Raw genomic sequence first — 26,358 nt, 5'->3', positions numbered from 1 at the left:
TGCAAACTATCGGAAAAACATAAATGCTACGTCAAACAGACGCGTCACAGAAAACGGAACGCGAATTCTACGTCGCAGACAACGGAACACAACAATACAGTTCAACTGCTTCACAGCAACGCTGCAAGGCGGTAGGAGTTGTAGGACTGCACTATAATATATAATGTATAATGCAGGACAGTTGGCGAACTGTCTTTGCTGTGTTCCGTTGTGTTTAGTCGCGTACCTGTTCACCATGTCTGGAAGTACAGAAGTAGGTGGGTGCATACACGATGATGCAGTATTGTGCGCTGTTGTTGCAATTAAGATATGTTATTAATGACACATTAATGATTTCCTGCCGGCGCGGGGTTGCCGCGGCCATTTCGCGGGTGCTTTTATCATGAAAGATTTCGTGGGCGATGCTAAGGGGCAGTGAAATGCGCTATGATATACGCGCCAAGAGAGACGGTAAAATGACATTATCGTGTCGTTGATGTCGCTTTTGTGTTTGTCTTCATGTAAGCGAGAAAAGAAATCCAAATTAAAGCGTCGTAGACTTTGATGCTGGTTCAATATTGGTCCAGTATTGGGCATGTATCGCCGATGTCCAGCCAATATTAGGCCAAGTTATTCTACTGCTTGACTTGCTGTAAAACTTCGAATGCTGGACATCGATACATGTAACAGTGTTTTACATGTATCGGGCGTAACTTGGGACAGAGTGTCACCAAACTTCTACGTCGGCGTCAAGTATGTCGTCTTGTTAGCGGGCAAATAATAACATTAATTAAGCCTGAATAGGTGCACACTGAGGTATTGTTAAAAAAATGAGGATCATTAACTGCTGCCACAGCAGCCATGCAGGAACGAAACAAGAATATGCAGACATCGTACATAATGAACGCAATCTGTACTACAGAAGGCCTGCTCGAGGCTAACCTTTCCCTCAGACGTTTTTTTTTTTTCTTTTCAATTCCGTGTAAGCGCCGCGAAGCAACTGTGGCAATGAGGGGCGTTCAGACGTGGACAGATGGAGAGAGGACAGCAGGAAGAAGTGGGGCACAGGGGTGTTAGTATGCGTCCTCGGCCAGCTTCAGGGGGAACTGTGCCGACATTCGTCTGGAAAGTCTTCGGAAAACCCAGGGAAAACCTCTCTCTCAGACATGCATAGAGTTACGACGACGTCCGCTTCAGCCAATCACCGCAAACAATTTCAAACACGGCAAGTCTGTGCCTACGAGTGGCCGTTCATCGGTTTATGGTGGCACGTCTCCATAACTATACACTCTTAAAAAAAGGGTGTCGTTTAACTCCTTTCCTTGCCACATATATAACACCCTTTTGGAGAGTACAATTACGCTCAAAAGGGTGGCTCCTCGCTCCCTCAAGGGAGTCGCATAACACCTTCTTCCTGCCGGGGAGTAATATTACTCTCCAGTAGGAAGAAAGGTGTTATGCTACTTCCTTGAGGGAGTGAGGAGACACCCTTTTGAGCGTAATTGTACTCTCCAAAAGGGTGTTATATATGTGGCAAAAAAGGAGTTAAAGTACACCCTTTTTTTAAGAGTGTACGGCTACGGAAAGCTTGACTGTCATTGGACTTCTTAGGATTATGAGAATTTCGAGTAAGCGATCAGTTCTTGTCAAGTCGAGATTGCGTTGGTAAGCTCACACCTTATGAAAAAAAAAAAAGGGGGCTTCCATCTTTGTGCATTGTGCCCACGGAGGAAAAATAAGGAGACCGATCTCGCCCGACACTGGTTGGAGAAACTATGAAAAAGTTCGAACTATGGAAGTTGGGCTATGAAAGGATCGAGGAATTCCTCGAACCTTTTGTGGCCGTGCCGTGGCGCTCGCGTACCGTGAGAGGCTAGACTCCGCAGCCTCCAGCCTTGCTAATGCACTTTTCAGATTCTACTCGTGCGGTACATACGCACACAAGAAAATAATTCGATAGTAAACGCTATCTTCGCATGACCAGAAAAGTTCACTTTTCTTGTGTGTTTTTTATTTATTTATTTATTTTATTTTATTTATTTTTTTCTGTATGCTTCACATTTTCGTTCAAAACTACACGCTCCTTCAGCACAGGCTGGGCAGAGCGGGGAAGTCTCCATATAGGGAATTTCCTTTCGGCGCAGTGCAGAAAAACAGTGTAAAGGCGTGTGCGTGAACAAATGGCTATCCAGTGAGCGTCGGCGACAGGACGAAGACACCAAATTCAGGTTAATTGGTGATACATGGCTGCATACACGAATGCTCCGAGACACGTCAATACACACGGACGGCGCGACAGATTATCGTGTTGTCCATATCTGTTTCCACGTGCATAGGGGGTCTTCGTAAGTGTCGTCGAGCTAGTAAGTCCGGCAAAGGTTAGGAATATGGATGGCTTGATTATATTTCGCCGAAAAAATGCACAGGAAAATTCACAAGCAGAGGACTGCAGAAAGTGCATACTTATGTATCAGCGGTGCGCAGAGCTCAAGAGAAAGCAAAATTAAAAGATTATGCAAGATGAGTATGGATGACAGTATATGTACAACGGGAATTATTTCTCAGAAGTACACAATATCTTGGCACTGGCGTCCATCATGACCCAAAGCCAACGCCACGGAAAATCACACGCGGCCAAGTACAAAAAATTGAAGGGACAGTTACGCAATTGTAGCGCCATTTTCAGCGTCAGTTATGTGTGAATCAATGTTGTGGTCTTAGAATGCAATGGTTGAAACGCTTCATCATCATCATACAGTGTCTGTCAGTCACTCCGGTCGTGCCTTCGTAACTGACGCTGTAAAATGTCACCCGCGTCCAGATTTCGAACGATAGATCCCGCGCTAATTGAGATAGGCACGTGAAATTTTGATAAGTGATAGAGGGATAAATTTTCTATCATATCACGTCAATATCCCGTTTGTAGGCGGCTTGATGGCCAACGTTTCGTGGATGTTACATAAAGCGTCGTGCCGTTCACAAGAAGCGTAGCACGTCAATGGCGGTCGACGAGGCCAGAGCCAGGGGCATTTCCAATCTCCGTACAAAGTTTCATCTGCCTACAACAAGAAGCGAGCGAGAAATGGCAGTTCAGCGTATTGGGAATTTTCGTTGGGAACGCTCGGATTACTCTGTGAGAAGGTCACGTGACGCGCGTTTTCTGCGGCCGACCACGATATCTCGGGTGGGTCTGCCCTGTACACCCTGTACTGTCTGCACTGTACGCCTGTAAGCCCTGACGCTGTAAAACACTAATTCATTGCCGGACACACGTAGTGCACTACACTGTCATCTTTACAGATTACGTATTTGAGTTGCACGCAATGCACTGCCAACGCGTACGTGTATCTCCGTCAGTGTTGTACCCGTTATCGAATCATGGTATCGCAATACCGATACTCGTTACTTGAGTAAAAAGTATCGAAACACCGATATCGATACTTCTTTTTTTAAGTAATTGAGTACCGCTACCGCTACCAAAACAAAAAAGTAACGCGACACTTTGCCCGATACTTTTGTTGCAAAAAAGAAGTGGATGCAACATAGAAATCTCGCTTACGCTAACACCCCATTTGTATAATAGCAAATTCGGAGATGGCAGTTTTGCAATGAAAAGACAGCATATTTATTATGTAGCTCGGACACTTTGCTTGACTTTCATCAATAGCGGGTTCTCAAAGTCGTCTTCTGCCATCCTAGCAGGCCGTCTCTCCGGCAGCTGACAGACGCCAATATGACAATTACGTTAGTGTCGCGCCCACACATACCGTGGAGTCCAATGATCAAGGAAACCTATCCGAAGTTAAACTACCACAGTATAGCGTGACTCAGTGTGACACGGCAGCTTGGCAGTGGAATCCAGAGCGCATTCTTAAGGACTTGACTTCTGTTCGTTGACCCCAACTCTGTTTTTGAGTGCAGTGTGGTTATCTCATCCAGGTTCGAAGAAAAAAAGTGAACATGTGTTTCGTATAATTCCCGTTGTCGAGCGCTATAGGAGAACCAGTGACAATAAATAAGAGTAAGAAATATGGTCGGTGAAGAAAGGGTGAGGCACTAAAAAAGTATCGGTATCGGTAAAGTAACGGAGAGCGCGTTACCGTCAATTTGTAACGGAAATACTTTTCCGATACCGATTTAAAAAGCTATCGCGGTCCGCACTCCGATACCGAAAAAAGTATCGATTACTGTAACGGCGTTACTGGTAACGGCGTTACGTACAACACTGATCTCCGTGAGCCAGCCTACCAGGGAATGCGAGCGCCACCCCGCGGCGGCAAAAGCTTCGAACAATTATGGGCGTCACATTCGGGCGAAGTTCGGTCTCCTACGTGATTGTGCCTAACGCTTCTAGATGCGGTAGCCTTATGAGGTGGTCACGTGATCATATCATGTGGTCGAACGGTGTCATGTGATGATTGGCCCAATGCAGCTATCCCTTTAATAATACGGAAAAGTTCCGGGAATGAGCTTTACGATCTACACTGCTCTCACGTCGCTGGCACACGTGTTATTGATGAGTATTTAATTATGTCAAAGTAGGAAGGGTTAGGAGCATGTGTTTAGTAAGAAGAAGACTGCACTTCTTCAGAAGTTCGTTATTTGTCCTGAACTACTCACCGTCTGCTTCTTGACATTGCTTTTAGTATTTAATTATATAGATCGCACATGGCAGCATTTTGAACACCTGCGCTACCGCCATTAGAAAAACAAAAAATGTATAACAATAAGCAAAAACATTGCCTACCTTGTAAACACCGTGCACGCCAGTCAACGCGTCAAATTGCACGTACAATCTGTTGAGCAGTCGTACGATGTCCATTGGCTGGATATTCTCGTTGCCACAGAGCGTCGTGAATCCCACAATATCCGAGAAAAGGCAAGAGACGAGTTCGTACATCTCCGCCTCGACTGGTAAGTCCTGGCAGAGATTCTTCGCAACTCGCGCGGGGAAGATGGAACACAACAGGTCTTCTGTCCTGCGCTTGTCTTCCCGTAGCTTGGCGTCCAACACCTAAGAACACGACAACGAGTATTTCATTATCATCTCTTGATATGGGGCGCGTTTTTTGCTTTTTAAATACTTTAATTTATGTAATGAGATAATTCGTCCGACAGTGTTGTAGTTGAACCAAGTTGAGCACAAGAAAACTCAGGCTGATGTGTGGTCGTGGACAGTAGCAAATGTATTACAGACATCTGGGACATGAGAACGTGTTGCCTGTGAATTACACGTGTATCTTCGCAGGCAATGTAACAATTAATTGACAGATCCATTTATAAGAACGTGCTGTTCAGAATATTTCGTAACCAAGACTACAACAGTTTCAAAAGCAGCTCGTTAGAGCATACTCACGAATAAGCTAACCGACATTGCGGAGTACGACATGAAGCTTTATCCAATTTTTTGTACTAAGCTTGTATGGGTTTAACATGGGTGACACTGAACAGCCGGCGCTCTTTCACAAGACCCGACGTTTCAAACAGGGCCTCCAGTTAGGACGTAGGAGTAAAGAACTGATGCTACTGCTAGCTGCTGTTTCTCAAGTACCCGGTTCGAACTTTATTATGGCTGATTTATCTTAATGTGTTGAAGAATTCAACGACATCATTAGCTGCCATCCTAACGCCACCTGAACCATTCTGGCTTACGTAGTCTGTTATCGAGCGCAGTTTCCAGATATAGTCTCATTTCCTTTGAAAGACTTGACGATCTGCTTTGATTAACCATTTCGTGTGACTCTCCTCTGTCAGCAGAACATTTCGTTTTCCAGAACGAGGTTATTAAGCTCTGAGCTTCTGCAGAGTTGAAAATGCCAGCTCATTAATTCGTTGAGTGGGTCATTTCATTCGTGGAAGCGATAATGTTTCTCTTTCTTGTTGAACTAACGTTTTCTTTTTGTTCTGTTATTTTCCCATCATTTAGTCTCGGCATCGCTCGAAGGTTGAAGATGAATGACTTTACAGAATCAATTAAAGGAAATCACCATGAAACAAAAAAAAAAAAAAAGCTTGAAAGACTCCTTTATTGCTACAGCCGAAAATGCATAATATGTAACCTATGCTATGTTTATATAAGTCACATTTGTTCAATAAGAAACGCTATGTTTTCTTCCTTATAGTTGCGATGAAATGATAGCAAGCTCAGGTGAAACGTAACAAGGTAGCAATTGAATTACTGACATAAGTGCAATGCCTATTTACCTTCTCTTCTCCTCTTAAGGATAAATTGGTCTGTTAAAGGAAAATTTATTAAACTCAAGAACGCCATATGAACTGGTTTGAACTGAAGTGGTTTATTACCTGGCGCATACCAATTTTGTTGAGCGAACTCATGATACACGAAGTTGGCGTTTGATACTTCTCTGTATCCGACATTGACTGAACATGTTATAATTTGCACACGGTGGTATCGTTAGAGATGAAGGAATAAATAATCCCATCCCATCCTTTCTCTCTCTCACCCCTTTTCTTTCGATCGGAGCGATATGGCATTTATTTTCACAGGAAAGGTCAGCCAGAACGTTTCGAAACTAGTGCATTACGTTGCGAAATCTTTTCCAATGCGTCCACATCAATGCAAATACCACGAAGCTTTTATGACAGAGACGCAAAGAATTTACTTTTCTATATTTTCTGAGACAATAACCAACACAATTTCGGTCCCCCAAAAAAGGCAGTTCAGCTTTCCATGATTCCCTAATGCAGTGGTGGATCCCGCTAGATACACAATCTGCTTATTGGTCCCGGTCTAGCGGGATTGCGAGCGAAGCCAAGCACAATGGGACATCATAAAAAAGAAAAAGAAAGAGATAGAAAGAGAGAGAGAAAAGAAAAGTACTTACTAAAGGGGCATTGCCATTAAGCGAGGATTACGTCCTCGAGGATCATTTTACGCGGCACTATACGGCGCACTGCTATCTTTCGAAAATACAGGCTCAAAAAGCTGAAAGAAACCTGGCTATGGTAGCTTTCGCGAACACTTTGGTGTTTACTTACAGCTCTTGGCTGGCTGCTTTTAGGGGTTCTTGACCGTGATTGGAATTTTATCCACGCTATTTTGGCTGGCTTCAAATACGTAAGAAAGTAAGTATTGACCTATGGGGTGCTTCTTTGCTTCCCTGCCTCTCTCTCTCTCGCTAAACAACGGATTTTCTGCAGCGTGGGTTTCAACGCTTCAGGTTGAAATAATATTTTGCTATAACGTTCGGTAAAGAACAACAGAACAGAAAAAAATGATTGTGCGATGCACGTATTTACACGCGAAACATTTCACCAGACAGCTCATTTCACAGACCAGAAACATTTCACCAGAAGAGTTCTCAAGCTGAAAACGTACGTTCAATGATTCCGTCTCCCTCCTCCGTCGCGTAACGTGTCATCAGTCATATAGGCAGGCAGATCGCTCCCCTATACCCAACGTCGCCTTCCATCTGCTCTCCCCCTCCCTAATGGTTGTGCATCCGCGTCAACGACCTCACCTTGAGGTTGTTCGAAGCTTCGTCGAGCTTGTCCACCAGTTCCCGCTCCCCTTTCCTATGATGAGAAATTAGGATGAGGTTCCTGACGGGGTCGTGAATGGCCAAGTCGCTGAAGTGCAGCCCTATTCTCAGCATGTCGTCCAGTCCTTTGACACGTGGGGAGCATAGGAAGAGGATGCAGTCGGATTCCGGCACGGACACCATCTGGCCCTTCAGCCTCAATATGCCGTCCGGTGGAGGCTCTAGGGTGCTGTTGAGTCGCCGCAGAATTTTTCTGGGACCCGGTAACTGCAACGTTGCAGATGCATAATTGAGTTGAGTTGGACGCGCTCTCCTCATGAAAAATGATATCGTATGCATAGAAATAGTCATAACCTAAGGAGCAATGGCTGTCTACACCCAAGGGACGAAAGTTAGGTTCTGTCACCACCGAGTGTTATGAGGGTAGGAGTTGCTTCAGAGCAAACGACATCACGCAGTGGCAGGCGTCAGGAGGAAGACTTTTGAAACACGAAATATAATTTGTTTGGATTGGGTTAGATTTATGAAAGGGACATTTGATTTGATTTGAAAGGGATTTGATATGAAAGGGACAAGAGATTGAAATTAATCTTGTGGCCTTCCTGGCTTGGCACGCGTACCCTAGCAATCAAATATAGCATTAATTTGCTGCGCTCAATATCATTGCAAGTTGATATTTCAGAAGTTTTGGCACTGCGAAGGAGTACAAGCAAGACAGGTATGTCTGCCTTGCTTGTAGTCCTTCGCAGTTCCAAAACTTCTTTAATATGAACTTATACCAACTAGCCCACGGTCAAGCTTTGTTCATTGGAAGGCCTGCCGATGTTCCCTGCCCGTTTGTTTCAACGGCAATACATCTGTAACAGAGTTTGTTATGCTCAGACCAGCAAGCGTAGTGAGGAATAACTCACTAGACAGCGACCTGCAATACGGGAGAACTCATATAAATTATGCCGGTCCCAGGATTCCAGTGAGGTCTCCTCAGACTTCTAGTGCGGTATGTTGGATTGGACGGAAGAAGAATAAAACGGAGACGCGGAACCGGCTATTCTAGAGCACATAAAACTGACTGATCAGCGACCCTTGGAGATTGGGGGTGGTCAATGAAGAAATGTCAGGAAAGAAAGTAAGCAAATGAAAAAGAGAGAAAATGAAAAAGTGGGATAGCTCCTACGCGTATACGAGGTTTCTGAATCAGTCCGCTGAGTTCCACCTTCTTACACTACGGGACGTGCCCTGCCAACCAATGCATACTGGACTTTCCTCTAGGTGCTTTAATCCCGCCTGTTACCTGGCGTTACAAGAGGTAGTAGCGAGCGTCAGTAGACCGCTACCGGTGGCCCGGAAGGCTACCGCACCCTATCAACAGCTAAGATTTTGAGTCACGGTCTCTGTCATTGGTTCCCGTAGGCACGGTAAGATAACGGCGACGGCAGTTATCAGCGGTCTACTAATGGTGTCTTCGACTGGTTGCTTCCGATCGCTCTAGAGCGCCCTGGAGCGACGTTTTATCTTCGACTGGTTAAAACAGAGCACTCTCACTGCATTCTACTGATTCATTCGGAGCGCTTTCCTCCAACTCGGAGCGCTCTAGAGTGCTCTCACCAACACCATAGGAGCGGTTGCGAAATCTGGTTGGGTTCCGGTGACGTGACTGCGCCAGCTTCCGCTGAGTAGTGCTTCTGTTCCGCCATGCGTGCCATGTTCTGCATTTTGCGTCGCCGTCGTTTTGACTACGAGGGAAACACCGGAAGTGACGCGAGTTAACATTCCCTCTCCGCTCCTCTGCTCGAACATGCCGCGTTCGACTTCTGCACGATTCCTCCGGATCGGAGCCGGAGCGAGATGCGGTCTGACCGGCTCCAGCTCGGAGTATCGGGACTGCCAGCCGAAGACACCATAACACTCACTAGTGTGTTGCGTCACCAGTTACCGTCAAGAGAAGCGAAAGAGCGCAGACTAGCTGTTACATAACGATTAAAGGGCAAAAACCGAAAAACACGGAAGACGAGGACAGCACGGCAGCAGTAGGGAGTTTTAGGAAATCGTAAGCGGCTCTCCTATTCCGTTTCCGTATCGGTGTCAGTCAACCAGATATCAGCAACGTGACGTCACCCACTCCCAAGGAATCGGGCAATTGGCTTATCATGTCTTCGGAGCCGTTATCGTGAAACTTCTACGTTTTCCTGAAGTTCTCAAGCGTCTCTGGGTTTCTGTTCTTTTACCGTCCAAAAAGCTAGACACGTTCTATAGTTATAGGCTGTAGAAAACCAAAGACTGTGATGGTTAAATTATTTTTGTTCTATTTTCGGCGCAACTACTGCTCCTGCATACATTTTAGGTAAAATTCGATCGGAATGAGATGTGTTATATACGGCAAATTTTGAGTTGACTTAGATGCCAGATTATAGTTAGTTAGTTGGCTAGTAAATTAGTAAAATAAAGTAAACCTTGGAGCTTTCAGCAACCCGCCATGGGTGCTGTCTGCTCCATTGCAAAACCGTGTAGCACACTCAGAATCAAAACCCTGAATAACAGCGGGATCCCTCACATACTGTTTTATTATATTATGTTTGCGTTATACAGACATGCGAAGTTTGGCACGTTGCACAAGAATGGCAATTAGTTTCGACTGCAGCTACCTGTGTAACGTACCTGTCGTAGAGCCTGTTTACACAATTTCACGTCGCAACCCAGCATTACAATTATACTCGTATACGAAGTATATTGATGGTGTTACTTACCACATTACTGCTTGTTGCAACGTGTCCCGCCTTGTGTTCTTTCTCAAGAACTCCCTCCTTGCCTACAACGACGTACACTTGGTTGAGGAACCCCAGGATGCTTTCGAAAGTGCACTCGATGACAGGACGCGATATCGTGAACATATCCGTAAATTTCACGGGTTTTCCTTTGGTCCACATGGACTTGGTGAGTCTCAGGAGACCCTAAAGGAAGACGCCACAAAACGCATCTGTTTACCGGAACTTCCTAAGACTTAGCTTGATTCAAAGCACACTCATGTGCGAAAATTTTTCCTCGCAGAATGAAGGATAACGTTACCTTGATACCTACATAAAAGGAACAGGGTTCATCGGTGGCGTCGTTCGTGATTTATGATCGTTAGAAAAAACGCAATTTGGCGCCTTCCCCGTCTCCCCCTCCTTCACAAGAAGCGCGACAATGCGGATTGGTTCCCTGAAACGATCTCCCGCGATGATTGGACAACGGCGAGCCCTTTCACCATCACCACCACCATCCTCCTCTATCCTCCATCCTTCATCCTCCTCTATCCTCCATCCGTCCGTCCTTTCTTTGTGTTTCGTGTTCTTTTTTTTTTTTTTGTGCTATAGTCGTGACGACGCCCACTTCTGTGCGGCCAACAACGGCGAGCCTATCCTGCCATTACCCCCCCCCCCCCCACCACCACCACCACCACCACCACCACCGATTGTACAAATCGTTTGAGGAGACCAATGACAGCCCGTTTTTTTTCCCTCTCTTTTTCCGCCCCTTTTTCGGCCTTCTTGAGATGGAGAGGGAGAGAGGGAAGGCGTCAATTGCGATTTTCTTTTTTTTCTATCGATCATAAATCATGAACGATGCAACCCATGCCTACCGTTGCTTTTGTGTATGGGTAATCAAGGTAACTTTCATTTTTCATTTTGCGATGCGATTTCTTTCTTTTTTTTACTTTAGTACCCCTTTAAGTGCCTTTCGATCGCGTTCAATAACAACGAATATATTATGACGGTGCTATGAAGATGACAAAAAATATAGCACAAATATAGCAATGTGGGGGAGGTAAAGGTTGCTTTTAAGCACAGTGTGTGTCGGAGATTTTCAGCATCACGCTAAAGAAAAAGAGCTCCAGACGGTCGAAATTATCCGCAGTTCTGCGGCATGTGCAGCATGCAGCCACACAAGTGAAGGCGAGCTCACAGTACTGGTAAGTCTATACTCCCAACTATTTACGACAAAAAAAGAAAAACGCATTTCCTAATTCGTTCATTTTTGTGGTCGCGCAAACGAGGATTCTCTCATTAAGAACTATAAAAATACATCCGAAATCAATACATCAATCAATATTTCGTCAACATTTGAGCCATCTGCCTCCTGCTTTCTTTCTTTGTCAGCTAGCATAAACAAAAGTACTCGACACTGACCTGACTCCCCTCGTTGTATACGCTCGCTGTTTGTCATTAGCCGAAAAAAAAAAAAAAAACCGCTAAGATTTCGGTTTCAAGCAGGTGGAAGGCTAGGCCTCCATATGTTACACCATGTCTACAAGCTTAAAAAAAAGAGAAAAGAATGCTGTGTCACATTTAGTTCGCTTACCTGCCACACTGGCGCTCTCTACATGGCTCAAAGGGCCATTGAGCAGATCGCGATCCTCTAGGGGAAACAGTTATAGCGTAGTACCTCTCACAACAATTTCTTATTTCTGGAATAGCAAGCCGACGTCCCGTTTGGCTGACCTTTCCCCGTTTTTTTTTCGTTTTCGTCTAATAAATATACCCCCCCCCCCTCTCACAACCATGGCAATTGCATGCTGCACCTGCTCCTCAAAGTGGTTTCATGCATTGTGTTCACCACTCATGTGTGATTCGTTACCGCTGTGCCTCCGAATAAACCTCATACATATTGAAATGTGAGGCAGAATGCTAATCTGCCGTCGGCCGGAACGTACTGCGACAGCGGTTGATCACAGCAGACGATGCTAAGTGTCATCACACTTTTTTCCCTATTATATGCACGTATGAATATTCACATATGTTCGAGTTTCTGCTAGAATTGAATTATTAAAGGGGCACTAAAATGCAAAAACAACTTGTTCTCACATGAAAGTCCGTCTTTGAATTAGTATAGTGCAAGCAAAATTAGTTCACACAGCGCTACCATTTAGAAGAAAAACGCAATGAAAACAGATAGTCTTTGGCGGCAATCAGAGGGATCCTCGGAGGAGGAGGAGGAGGAGGAGTGTCGTTGGGAGGAGCCCGAGAGGTCTGCCTGCCTGATTAGGCGGCAAGTTTCTCGGGAAGGGAAAGGTGGTGGAGAGGAGGAGAGAAAAGGGTGAAGTGGAAGACCGAGCGGAATCCGCTCGGGGGGAGGATAGCTGCGCCCATGGGCCGACTTCAGGGGAACTGTACCGGCATACGCCTATTACTCATCTGAGGGAAACCCATGAAAAACCCCAGACGGCACAGCCGGCCCGCGGATTCGAACCGCGGACCTCCCAGTCTCCAAGCGCACGCGTTACCGCTGCGCCACCGGAGCTGGTGGGATCCTCGGGAAGCGAAGATTGCCGGCATCCGATGAGCTGCAGGAGAAGCGCGCGCATGCCTATCGTGTGCGTGCGGATTTGGAAAGGGGCCGGTCGTATTGTTCCGTACATGCGTGCAATAATGTACATTGCTGCATTTTTCAATACCGATTTACTGAATTCTAGCCCACAAGAGTTCTCACAAATGTTCCACTGACAACACACGACCTTCAGACAGGGACGCTAGTCCGCTTCGGGACTCGCGAGCTGTTTTTCGCCGGAACTGCTCCATGGTATGGTACGCTCGTGCACGCGCAGCATGCACTAAAAGCACCCGATGTAGACCCGATGCACGAGCTGAGCGACGTTCACTGCTTAGTGCCGAAACAAGAAAGAGTCCGGTATAACTCTGATTGTAGCTTCGTAACGGAATTAAAGTTTTCAATTATGACAACAAGTGCGAAATCGACATAGCGTGTACCATAATTTGGAGTCAACTTGTTTTTGCATTTTAATGCCCCTTTTGAAGTGTGTACTACAAACCGCTATTTTATTACTCTTAGATATATTATCACAGTTTACACTTATCACCATCCAACAATATCGCTATCGTTGTGAGCCATGTGGCGAGCGCCACTGCGGTAACCAATGTAAACTACGTTTTCTATGGTATCATTGTGAAGCTTTCAGGCCTGGTGTAATACGTTGAGGGCTATCGCATAGTAGCGCATAGTCACATAGCGGGAATATAACACATTACACGGTATAGTAACATAATCCCTGTCTCGAGCGTGGTTGAAGTAACAAAGATGGAGGATGCACGACCCCCCTAAAAGGGAGACTTCGCAAGGATTCGGAAAAAAAGTAGGGGCGCGCGCATCATACCGAACACGAACCACCCCCTCGATACCGAATACAGCATTCGCATTCATTTTGCGCGAGTAATTAATTCGTGAATGACGACAATAGCAAACCGAAACCGAAATGCGAAGAGCAGAAAACAGAGCTCCATACTACGGCGGTTCGTCCGGAAGAGGATACCGTGACGTCACCCGGCATTGTCGTCTGCTTCATAGCCTGCATTCTCCCCTGCCGGATGCCGGATGATGTCAGCAGTGTGTTGCTTTCAGTGACCTCTCGCTTCACAGAGGCGAAGCGCTCGCTTCGTAATAAAGTCGTTTGAATAAAATCTGTGCAGTTTTGGAACGAGATATTTCGTACACATAATCCTGACATCCCAAAGGTTACGGATATACCACAATCTTTTTGGTGATTTTGTTGCGGGGTCCTGCTTATTCAGGTCTCACCGGTGATCGTATGTCAGGGATATTACGTTCTATTATGTCCTGTAGCGGCATATACCGAGTATTTCACGTAAATCCCCCGGTTTCAAGCTCCTGGCCGCTCTGTCATCAACCGAAACAGAAGCTTTTGCTAGAATATCTGCTCTCCGGTACATCTTTGAATGAATTGAATGAATTGAAACTTCATTTCACATTGTAGCAAGTACAATGTGGGAGGCCCAGTGCAAAAAACTGCAAGATTATTGTGGTGGCTTTATGAGTCTGTAACACTTCGGTCGCCTACTCTTCACTGCGATAAACGAAAGCGAAATTTGGAATGTGAAGAAGAAATAAGGAGCGAAATTACTGACGCACCGTCGGGAACCATGCATACAGTAGAGACTTACTTTTCCGACCTGCCTGATGTTAAAGTCTCGGTCAAACATCACATGAAAGGGAAAGGCACTACAAAAGGTCTTCACATCCACGGGGAGGTCTTGAGGCTGCTGGCTCAAATGGTCCGTGATATGCGCTGAAGTAAAAGACGACCTCTTTTGCATTCCAAACGGATTTGGTAGCAGCTCCGGCATATCAACCTGCGTGCATCATTGGGATATGAGGCACTTTATAATCAAGCTTACGGGGATAGCAGTGTGCAGCAGACGGCTTTCGCGGGTGTATAGCAGCGTTCCATTGCTAGTGGCTTGAAATATAACTAACGACAAAAGTGGCGAGGGTACAGGCGCTCTGCGCTCAAAGCTCTTCTGACATTTCTGGACACCATCGGACTTCGATCGTTCTTGGAAAGGGGCTCGTTATTTTATTCCCCCCATTCCACCAAGCACTGGGGTAGAGTATCGCCTGTTGCGATGAAACTCCCCACTCTCCAAGGCCGAAAATAAAGTTGTTATTGTTGGTACATAGTGAAAAAACGGAACCCGAGAAAGGGACAGAGGAGGGACGCGTCGTGTCGTCCCTCCTCTGTCCCTTTCTCGGGTTCCGTTTCTTCACTATAACTAAGGAGATTATTTTCTAAAAGTTCTACGTTATCATGAAAGAACTCGTGCTGGACATAAAAAAATAGCTAACAACAACTTTCTTTCGATGATGATGACTGGTGTTTCATTTAAAAAATTGAGCGTACCGTATTCCAACGCAAAGGCGTGTTGGCAACAAAAGCCAACAAAGACGTTCTGTAAAACATCGCCGCTGATTGGGTGTTTCAAAAATAGCAGCTGGCTCGCGTGACCTGCGCGACTCATTTAATTAAGGTTGATTACTTTTGGCGATTGGCGAGTTCGGGTGGTCATTTCATGTCCACATTTTTTGCCAGATCCCGAGCAGTCATGTTCGCTTGTTCAAAGCGAAGCAATATCGCATGTTCGCGTAGCGCTTTCCGCGCGGCCGGAATTTGCCAGCTAGCACTCTTTTCGCCCCGTCTCAAAACGACCGCGAAACGGGTTGCTCAACTATATCCGGTGTCGTCACATCCGCACTGCAACGGTGGCGAGTGCTCTCATTGGCCCGCACGTTGAGGTTCACGTGGTTTAGCAGAAGACGGGCGACCGCGATGCCCCTAGCGTGATCCAAGTAACTTAAACCACTAGATTCCTGGCACTCATGTTCGGGTGGCAAAGGTCACGTGATCCAGCTCGGCCTCCGACCTAGTAATTTCCGAGCGCTAGGCCGTGTTGCCACGAAATGACCATCCGAATTCGCCAGTAGTCGAAGGACTGATTTTTGCGTCTGATTCGAAGTTACTTCGTGAGGTTTGGTACAACCTCATTCGGAGGTTACTATAAGCTACTGTACATAAGCCACAACGGGGCAGTTACGACTACCTAGAGCTTTCTCTGTGCCACCGGCCTCTCGACCAGCCTCTACGGCCCTTTTGTGTTTATACGACGGGAACCCAGGGACAGGGGAAAGAAAACACGAAACACACACGAGTGCGTATTTCGTGTTTTCTTTCCCCTGTCCCTGGGTTCCCTTCGTATTATCATGCACCAGCTCACCTGCGCCCTTGCACTTCTTCCGTTGCCCTTTTGTGTGTCTGCCTGTGTGTGTGTGTGTGTGTTTCTTTTCTTTCTTTTCTTTTTTCGTTTTCTTTTTATGGAAGGAATAGCAAGTCGGCGTATGCCTGACTAACCTTCCCTCGTTTTTTTTTTTTTTTTTTTCAATAAACATATTCCCCCATGCACGTTCGCCAAGTTGGTGAGGTAGACGATTCTTTTCCGTGTGCGCTGATTGGAGCACGCGCGAGTATTCCGCGTATGTTACGCGCACGGAGGTGAAGTAAGGAGAACGAACTCTGCCGAGCCGCCGTTGAGAAAGCGTGGTCTCGATTCCTCGAGTCTAATTGTGGCCGCGGCGCGGCGCTCGCGCTCCGTCAGGTACTTGCTCCTCTGAAATAAGGTTGCTGTAATGCACTCTTTCAGATGTACTTGTGTGTCCAGTGGCAGCAGAAAAAATATTTTGATAAGTAAACACGCTTATCGTGTATCAAGGAACGATCTCTCTGTGAATATTTTGCCTACAGTTTTTGTTAGTGCAAAGCGAGAAGCTTTTATTTTAGAATGCGGGGAAGCCGCCGTGAAGGGGCCTCCGCGTTGGCTGAACGACTTGAATGTCTCCGTAAGCGTGGTGCTCTCGCAGTCAAGAAGCTATTCTCTTTTTTCGTTTTTTATTTGCGATAAAACACGACACCCGAAGAAGCACAAAGGTTGTTATCCGACATCGTACAGGATGGTACGCGTATTTACATCACCGCCAACGCACGACCACGAGATGTACATTGATAATGGTTTGCATTGATCAGCATTAGTTCCCGGGAGCACCTTGCAGTGTAGGGTAATGATGTCATTAGGCTGGTTAATCCGCATTTGCATTCTAGCTGTTGCACAAGAGCTTTGTCGCGTATGCACAACGCTTTCGGAAACAGGAGCCTTTTGTCGTAATTGTGATGCATTCGCTGGGATAGAGAGTTACATATTTCGCATGCCACCGTACACGAATTTAATACCAAGGTACCAGAACGCACTTCTGTCGCGGGTTTGCACACGCGCGGTACAGGATTCAGTGCATGTACTTCCTGTTTCTCGAAGACGATTTTCATCTTGGTGTACCGGTGGGGTAAATCCCATATCTACTGGAATTAGGGCTTTTTAGCTTTTCTGGTGGTATTGGTGGTATTTCTGGTGGTATATTGGTGGTATTGCAGTATTGTTCGTTTTTTTTTTTTTTTTTTTTTTGTGGTGGTAAAATATCCGGTGCAACGCTTTGAGCAGCATATGCTTGTACAGAAGTAACTTGAAACTGAACACGAAAGCGATAGTGTATAATGTAGAAGTAATGTGTTGTTCAAGATTTCAGTGTTTGTCAACATAAATTAGAGACTAGATCCCGACTTTATTGTGCAGTTCCAAAAAGCGAGCGATTGGCATGCATGACAAGATATAAGAAACTAAGTGCCAGAACCTTCGGAATTGCACCGTGTCCCATCATCAGAGCGTCCCGCCCCTCCTTGCCCCCACTCACGCACACAAAAGTCTCTTAACTGCTTGACACGTACGGAGATAAAACTTTCTCAGCTTATGCAACGACCCACATAACGCGCCATTCCGGAAAGATCGCATCCGGCGACTTTCGATTACACAGCTTCTAACTTTCTTTCTTCCCTCCTGACTTTCTTTCCTCCATACCACGCAAATGTGGCTTTTCGGAACAACGTTTGCTTCCTTTGGGGTATGTTAGCGTGTTAGCGCAGCGGTTAAAGTACGCGCGCACCACAGAGAGAAGAGCACGATACCCGAGACGGCCGGGGAGAAGCGACAGAGGATTCCGTCGGAGGCATTCGACACTACACCTTTGGCAATGTCAGACGTTTATCTTACGTATTAAAGTTTCGTGTGTTTTTTTCTTCTTGTTTCCGATTCATTTTTATCGGACAGGTAGCTTCCATCTATGAGACAAAAACGAGGTAGCAGAAACCAAAAAAAAAAAAAAAGAAGAAAATAGAAAATAATTGTAGCTGACCAGAAAGTATTAACTCGTTACTGGAGACACCGTTGTTTATGCTTATCAAATAAACATTCGTTTTGAACGCTTAGTAGAGTATTCGAGCACAAACGGCGCATTGACGTGCAGGCGATTTCGCGGAGTTAGTACCGGAGCAGAGCCATATATTAAAAGGGAGTCTGGCCATTAATGGGTCATGCCTATACCTGAAGCTCCACCCACTTTTTCAGCTTTTCGACCAATAGAGTTCTGAAATATGGGGCGCTATCAATCAACCTATCCTCACTATTTGTCCCCGTATCCAACATGGGCAGCGCCATTTTGGGTGGCAAGTGGATTGGATGGGATTGAAATGGATACCTCACGCAATCTGCAAAACTAGTGGATTTTTGGTGCAAATTTGATGTGCGCCACCTAGGGAGCGGAAGGCACATCGGGAACTGTCGTCTGCTCCCGTCGTTGTACCTACAATCGAGATCAGTGGTTGTAACACTGCCGGCAGAACCACCTGCTGGGACAGATTCTGTCGTCGGTATGTTTTCTAAACAAATCTACATGAATAGTTTGAATATAAAAGGCAAGAGTGTTTATATCCATGAAATCCGGCAATTAAATATAAGATTGTACAGTACAGCGCCGTTTTTGTTATGGTTTCGTTGTGATAGTAGTGTTCACTAGGCCTAACACGTCGACAAAACGTATTATTTTCAGTTAGATATCAGTGGATGAGCATAAGATGAAACTGATTTCCGAGAAACTTATATTAGGATGTACATTTGCAGCGTAAAATCAGGTTAATCTGTGAAAATTTTTTGTCACGAAATCCCCGCTTCACTGTGTTTCTTTTCGTCGCCATTTTGAGTGGCAGTATGGTGTCATGGCTACCCCCTTGGTAAAAAGCAAACCAATCAGAGGAGCGAAACTGTGATTGACAGGTCGAGCCTCTTTTTGTGACTCCTCCCAATGGCCAGACTCCCTTTTAATATACGTCTCTGTACCGGAGGGAACGCGAGCGCCGCGCCGCGGCCAACAAGTGACTCGATAAATTGGGACGTCGTTTTTCAGCGGAGTTCGGTCTCCTTACTTCTCCTCCGTGGTTACGCGTAACACATTTTCTGCGAGGGTGTTCCGACAGACTCCCCGAGCCAGGCGCTCGCTGTATATTTACTCAAAGTGCATGCGAATGATTGCGTCATTTTTTGTGAAGCGTTCACAGTTTGGCTCACTGTTGTGCACCAACGCCCAAGTTTCCGATTCCCTGCGTGTGCACGCTACTGTTTCTCTAACACGCTTTTTGTGAATGGCACCATACCTTGAGCAGCACTTCGGAAACTTCCATTAAAACGATGACCTTATCGCCTTCGTCCATGATTTTGCACGTATTCACGGTGACCTCGGTGTCGAAGAATTCTCCGGCGACTGTTTTGACGAGACCTTTAACGATGGGATGAAGTCCTCTGCGCTGGCTTAAGACAGAATGCAAAAACGCTTCCCGTAAGTGACTGACAAATTTCATATTACGTATTCAATTCAATTCTGTAATGTAGTCCGAAACTTTCAAATTCAGGTATTACCTTACGTTACGTTGCGTTACGTTACTCTACTGTATTATGTTTACTTTATTATTGTGTGTAGAGTAAGTGATATGTAGTATAATGTGCACGCTCCATGCGTTGGCTTCTGGCACTTATCTGAAATGACCGCGGCTCCATGGTTAATTGGTGATCGGATACCTGGTATATCTCATGTCATAAGCTTATTAACATTTGAACACACGGCGACCCTGACACGTGTCAGAGCTGACACGTCAATAAAAACAAACATTCCCAGGATTGACAAGCAGCAATGAGGAAGTAAAACCTGTGAATGCGATGTGGTGAATAACAAATCGACATGAAAAAAATAAAAATAAATAAACGATGCTGTCGAGCTAACATAAATGTGGCTGAGCGATCATTGTTTTATTGGTAGATAAAACTCCGTGTTTGTCGGTGTTGTTCAACCTGTATTGCGCCACTGGATAAACATTATTTATTTAGTGAAAAAGAAAGATAATCCATCATAAAGGTACTACTAGGCAGCACAATGGCACAAACGCGAAAACGAGGCACAGAAGGCAATATATCGCGTTCATGCAGGAGTATACTTTTAGAGACTGTTAAGGTGACAAAGTAGCCTCTGAAATGCGCGGACATAGTTCATTTCTTTCCTCTTTTGAGGCGCAGTTGTGATTTCACTCCGACATACGTCGTTTCTCTTTCGTTCTTTTTTACAATTCGCCACTTTTCTTTTGCTCGTAAGTCACAAACGTGTAAGTTGATCTACGGCAACATTTACAACCTGCTAGATAGAAACACGACCAAGAAAAGCAGCATGCTTTCTCACTTAGAATAATCCCTTTTGTGACTGAAGCTGTGCATTAGTGTGTTGCTATTTATACGAAGATATCTGTTTGCAGATAAAAAGGTAAACATCAAAAAAGAAAAGGGAAGCTACCACGAAGCGCCTGTTTACCTTGCCACTGTATCTGCGTTGGAGTGGAGACTGACGAATAATTTATGTGCACTGCACGTAAGCTGAAGAAAAGAAAACAAAAAGAGACATTTACCGCTATGCGCAAGGAGTGTTTTTTTTTATATGCTTGTATATTGCATCTTCCGTAGCTCCTTCAAGAGGGTCTTTACGTATATTTCTTCTTATGCACTAGCGGCGTGTTATATGCGGGATTCCTATCGTATAATAATGCCATGCAACAGTAGTATACTACGTAGCGTCTTACCCCGCACCCGGAAGCTTACCATAATGAAACTCTGTGCCCAATGACCCTTGCAAAGGCTTACTCCCAAAAGAATACTTCTGCTTCCGTCTTTATTAGAATGTAAGCACAGGGCTTCAGCAACGTTCACCCATCACCTGCTGTAGCTCTACTCGTGAACGTGAGTAATGTGTATGATGGAACTCTGCTGCTCACTCTATGTTGCTTCATTTTTGCTTCTGTGGTCTGTAACGCATACAAATACCTAACTCATGCAAATCATGTCTGTGATGCAGTACGGCGAGTCGGGCAATGTAGCTAGGAAAGACTTCGAGCGCAATATATAAAATAAGCGAGAAAGGGAGTGGAATAAATAATAGACAAGAAACAAAAAAGACGACGAACAGGTAATCAAAGGAGCTTACACGTGCACTGAATGTGTGGCTAAATTACCTGCAGTAGTGCAGGTGTATGGAGCCAAGAGGCCCAGGAGTGACCCTAAAAGAAGGAGCGCTCATGCCCGGGTAGCTGCCGGCTAGGTGATCGTGCAGGTTATCCAGGTTGGTGAGAAAATCCGTTAAGTTTGAACCCAGAACGCGTAGAATTTTATCGTAGCCGTGCTGCTGGCAGAAGAAGAGGAAATGGCAGCCGAGGGCTTCCAGACAGGAGTCCTTGCTCATTTCTGCGGACAAAGAAGTATATGGTTTGATACCGTTCGTGCGCTTACAAACTAAATCGCTAAGTAAATTGAGAACAATGTGAACTCCATCCGTTTTTTGTCTATCTTCCATCATTTTTGTCTCACCCGTAACAAAGAGGCAGACATAAAATTTGACCACGAAAAAAGAAAAAAACAACAAAAGAATGACGGTAACACACAAAGCCTCAATAAATATTTCAATAAGTGTGAAAGGACCTGGGGTTAGATAGTTCTCGATTGTGTCCGATATGCATCCAAGTGCCTTAATAATTTCTTGACTTTTTAGTTATTTTTAAAATTTTAAATTATTTTTCTTAATAAACATATCCCCCACCACCCCCAAATGCCTGCGTTTCGACACATATTTTAAGTGTAATGTGTCAAAGAGTTTAATCGACAGACAATCAATGAAAAGAATATACGGGCAGGCTGTGCGTCCTGTGCCAAGTTTTCTTCTTAGTGCAGAACCTCGTAATGTACTGCTTGCCACACACTTGTCTGAAATGTTCATTCAAAGATGCAGCTGCCCGTATTGTCTTGCCCGCCCCAGAAGGAGCTGTACCATTATCCTGTTTGAGGGTGGGCCGTATGCCATACGAGTCAATTAGTTCGAAGAAACAATCTTACAAAACCTGGAGATTTCAGACAGGATAAACCACGAGCTGACGATATCAGACAAGTACGTCGCAAGCAATACCAGATAAGTACGTATGTTGCACGTTCCGGGATGCAACGCGGCTATCTCAAACTCCAGATCGTAATACGGTGTTGAGGTCCGTTGTGTTTTGGCACGATGAGTGTGGATGTTGAGCACGCTTCTTTGTCAATGTGAAAACAACATAAACTACCGTTGACGAAAAACGGCATGCAGGTAGAATGAAAATTGTCCTTCTGTGCTAATCATATCGTGTTTAGTAGGTGCCCAAAGTCGACAGAACGGAAATGCTGATTATGGCACCCCATCGAGAGTCGTTAAAGTTCTGGCGGAAAGATCTAAAGAAACCTGTTTTAGCGGAAAACTGCGCGAATGAAACGGAAATTGGGTGCAATTTTCTCGCCCTTCTGAACTAACTCTGCTGCACGCTCAGAAGTTTTCCGTCTTCAACTCAACGCTTACATCGACCCCGTGCACGGCGCAAGGATTTCCATCTGACACACATTGTTAGTGTATGTCTTTCGTTGGTTTCATTTAGTTTACCAGGAAGGAAAGATAAAGTGTGGTTTTTGTATATGTTCCTTTATGAGCAATTCTTTAGATTTCTGTATGCAATCTATTTTGCGCTCTTTTAGTAGGGCTAGACTCATATTTAGGCTATTATGCCTTTGTGCACTGACATTATCTGGCTCTGAGGGCTTCATGTTATATCAAAGGCCAAGGATGTGTGCCCATCATCCCATCACCTAATCGCTTGATCGCATGCTAGCCAGTGCCAGTCTGGGGTAGCGACCCACAAATTAAGTGGAAAACTTCATCGTCACGACGTGTATTATTTGTTGTTGTGTTTAATAATGTATTCGCAGTTGCTCCACACGAACGTTGGTGATGATGATGATGTGGGGGAGGTATATAAAACTATTATGCAGAGACGTTTGGCAAGCACCCTGTTAGGCGCGCAACCTCTTGCTGGTGTGTCGGCGCCTTTTGTCCTGATGTGTGCCCTATTCGCCGACGTGGGAACCCTGCACCTAGAGACATTATGGGATTAAGTTACCCCTTTTCGTCGCTGTCGTCGATACATAACGTAGGTGCCTCCAAGGACATTCGGAGGGTTGTAATCGTGCAAGCGACAGAGTGACGACGGACCAGGGTGGACAACAGGTGTCCAAGGTTAACCCTGCGGGGCCCGTCGCTTTGAAGCGCTGCGACGAAAGTCGCCGCTTGTTGGGCGGCACAACTGTAATTGAACTGACGCAGTGCTCGTGTGGAGGGGTTTCACTTTCACCACACATTTTGTATACTTATACTGACGTCAGTTTCGTGTGTGCTGATTGGTGGAAAGAGATTTGCCTTTCCTTTAAGAAGGCACCCGCACATGTTAGCGGGGTTGATTGCTGATGGTCTCGCTGCCACTTAGGCTAGCAGTTGTAACTGGAAGTTCCCTGTAATAAATGTAAGTTGTTGGTGTTCTACGTCAAGTCCCCGTGGACTACTCCTTTCGTAACGTGTCGACGTAGCGTCGGGCCCGCGAACAGTTCCTACGACTCTGCGGACCCACTTCAAGAACTCTACGAACCTATCTGGCGCAGTCGACAGGATGCTACGTCAACTTTCTACGAAAGGACACCAAGGCAGGGCAACGACAGGGAGATGACGACGCAACAACCCGACCAGAGGACGCGGAGCCCATTCTAGCCACTGGGAGAATTTCGAGTGTCAGGATCATCGGACATCGGAGACCTCAACTCAAGCGCCAGGAGCACACTATATACAGGGTAGGTGCTTCTTTGGTTGCGGACTGTAATGCATACTATGACTGAAGGGCATAGCGAGCGCATAGGCAGGTGCGACATGAGGAGCAGGGAGGAGTTGGAGGTAGATGACGCGTTGATGGCTGCCATCGAGATTGAGTGTGGCGGGACTAGAATGAGGGCGTCGGTCGCAGAGGAATGGAAGTTTCTGGATATGAAACTTTACCTAGCACAACTAGAAGCCGAGACGCGTCGGCTACGGAAGGGGACAACCTGTACAGAAGTGTTCGGGCCCCAGTCCAGCAAGAAATTTGTCGAGGTTCGGGACCTCGTGGAAAGGTTGAGCATGATCCTGCCAAAAATGCCGCAAGACGGTTCTATGCCTCAGTGGATAGAAAAAGTAGAAAATATTTTTGAGTCGGAAAGTGTACCCGATCAATGGAAAGTAGGATTATTGTACCCTGTCTTAAATACACGGGGCAGGCAAATGTTTGCGGAATTGCCTGTAGCTAAGCGGGGTGGGTTCGACATCTTAAAAACAGCAATACTAGAGAGCACGCGGAGGCATACGTACACAATTGCTGAACGTATAGAACCGCAGGATTGTGTCGCAAATAGGTCAGAAATGCTAGATAGCGAGTCAGATGTTGGCGGGAGGCAGCTTGAAAGCCCTGAGAACATACAGGAGGTATCAGCAGGTGCAGGAGGCTCAGTGACGATAGATAGCCGGTGCACAGGCGGTTCTCATTGTGTTTGCGAGTGCCAAGTAAAGGCTGAGCGTACTGACCTTACCTGCGACGTACTGTCAAATAGTACTACGACGATAGCAGAACGGCAGGTTATTGAACCCAATTGCATAGATGAGCGCTCAGACTGTAATTGTAAGCAACCGCGGCAACCCACTAGAGAAAGTGAGGTGTCACACTGCCCAAGTGAAGAAGCACACACGGATTGCGAGCATGAGGTGCAGTTCAGGACGTCTATGGCGGGGGATTTTGAGAATCCCTGCGAGGAAATTGAGTTGGACTCCGTTGGTTACTTGGCTCACACGTTGATGCTGTACAGTGACACTGTACTGGAATGCATACAAACGATCAACAATGACGGAGATAGGTGCCGCTGTAGGCTGCTGCACATTCTTGTGTGCACAAGTTTTGAGCTGAGGAATGAGAATGGCCATATGATAATTGTGAGACATTACAATCAGTCGCCCTTGTTCGTGCCTAAGGCAGGCAGAGGCTCCACAGTTCATACAGTAGGAAGATATGTGTTCGATACCTTGGACTGAACAAGGTGCACGTCTTGCGCCATTATTTCGGTCATGGTGTGCTGCAGTTCGCGATCAGAGGGGCACTGTGCCAGTGTGTTTGTGATGCCGTTGTGCGACTGTTGTGCATCCGAATGTGTGTTATGCCTAGTCTTGTGGTGGAAGTACCGATGAGACGAAGGTTTGCAAGAACATTATGTTTTATCTTTGGAACCGTAGAAGCCCTCTGTCATCGCGTAGGATGACTAAATTCTGTTACCATATGTCTGCGCGCTTGTATGTTGTATGTTTATAAGTGTGATGCATAACGTTTGAAGTATATGCATCACATTTGTGGTGGAGGTGTTAGGCGCGCAACCTCTTGCTGGTGTGTCGGCGCCTTTTGTCCTGATGTGTGCCCTATTCGCCGACGTGGGAACCCTGCACCTAGAGACATTATGGGATTAAGTTACCCCTTTTCGTCGCTGTCGTCGATACATAACGTAGGTGCCTCCAAGGACATTCGGAGGGTTGTAATCGTGCAAGCGACAGAGTGACGACGGACCAGGGTGGACAACAGGTATCCAAGGTTAACCCTGCGGGGCCCGTCGCTTTGAAGCGCTGCGACGAAAGTCGCCGCTTGTTGGGCGGCACAACTGTAATTGAACTGACGCAGTGCTCGTGTGGAGGGGTTTCACTTTCACCACACATTTTGTATACTTATACTGACGTCAGTTTCGTGTGTGCTGATTGGTGGAAAGAGATTTGCCTTTCCTTTAAGAAGGCACCCGCACATGTTAGCGGGGTTGATTGCTGATGGTCTCGCTGCCACTTAGGCTAGCAGTTGTAACTGGAAGTTCCCTGTAATAAATGTAAGTTGTTGGTGTTCTACGTCAAGTCCCCGTGGACTACTCCTTTCGTAACGTGTCGACGTAGCGTCGGGCCCGCGAACAGTTCCTACGACTCTGCGGACCCACTTCAAGAACTCTACGAACCTATCTCACCCGCTCGTTGATGGTAGCCAAAGTCGTGCTAAAGACCGGGAGGTGGTCGGTTCGAATCCTACCACCGGCTGTGCTGTCTGAGGTTTTCCTTCGGTTTTCCGGCAGACTTTTCAGACTAATGTCGGCACAGTTCCCCCTGAAGTCGGCCCAGGGCGCATACTAACTCATTTGTCCCCCACTCCTTCCTATTGTCCTCTCTC

General features: G+C 46.0%; 1 protein-coding gene across 1 annotated transcript in view; it reads right to left on the bottom strand.

The window, feature by feature from the left end:
• Positions 1-26,358, bottom strand: part of LOC135396155 (guanylate cyclase soluble subunit beta-1-like) — a 113,660-nt gene that overhangs the window by 17,738 nt on the left and 69,564 nt on the right. The window contains exons 3-8 of the mRNA XM_064627185.1: positions 21,253-21,481; positions 19,357-19,510; positions 14,435-14,623; positions 10,226-10,429; positions 7,461-7,748; positions 4,727-4,993 (exon numbers count right to left, since the gene is read on the bottom strand). Coding sequence (XP_064483255.1) covers positions 4,727-4,993; positions 7,461-7,748; positions 10,226-10,429; positions 14,435-14,623; positions 19,357-19,510; positions 21,253-21,481 — 1,331 coding nt within the window. The remainder of the gene's footprint in view (positions 1-4,726; positions 4,994-7,460; positions 7,749-10,225; positions 10,430-14,434; positions 14,624-19,356; positions 19,511-21,252; positions 21,482-26,358) is intronic.

This window comes from Ornithodoros turicata, chromosome 5 (genome assembly GCF_037126465.1).
Source record: "Ornithodoros turicata isolate Travis chromosome 5, ASM3712646v1, whole genome shotgun sequence".
Taxonomy (NCBI): domain Eukaryota; kingdom Metazoa; phylum Arthropoda; class Arachnida; order Ixodida; family Argasidae; genus Ornithodoros; species Ornithodoros turicata.
This window is presented reverse-complemented; position numbering and strand designations above follow the sequence as displayed.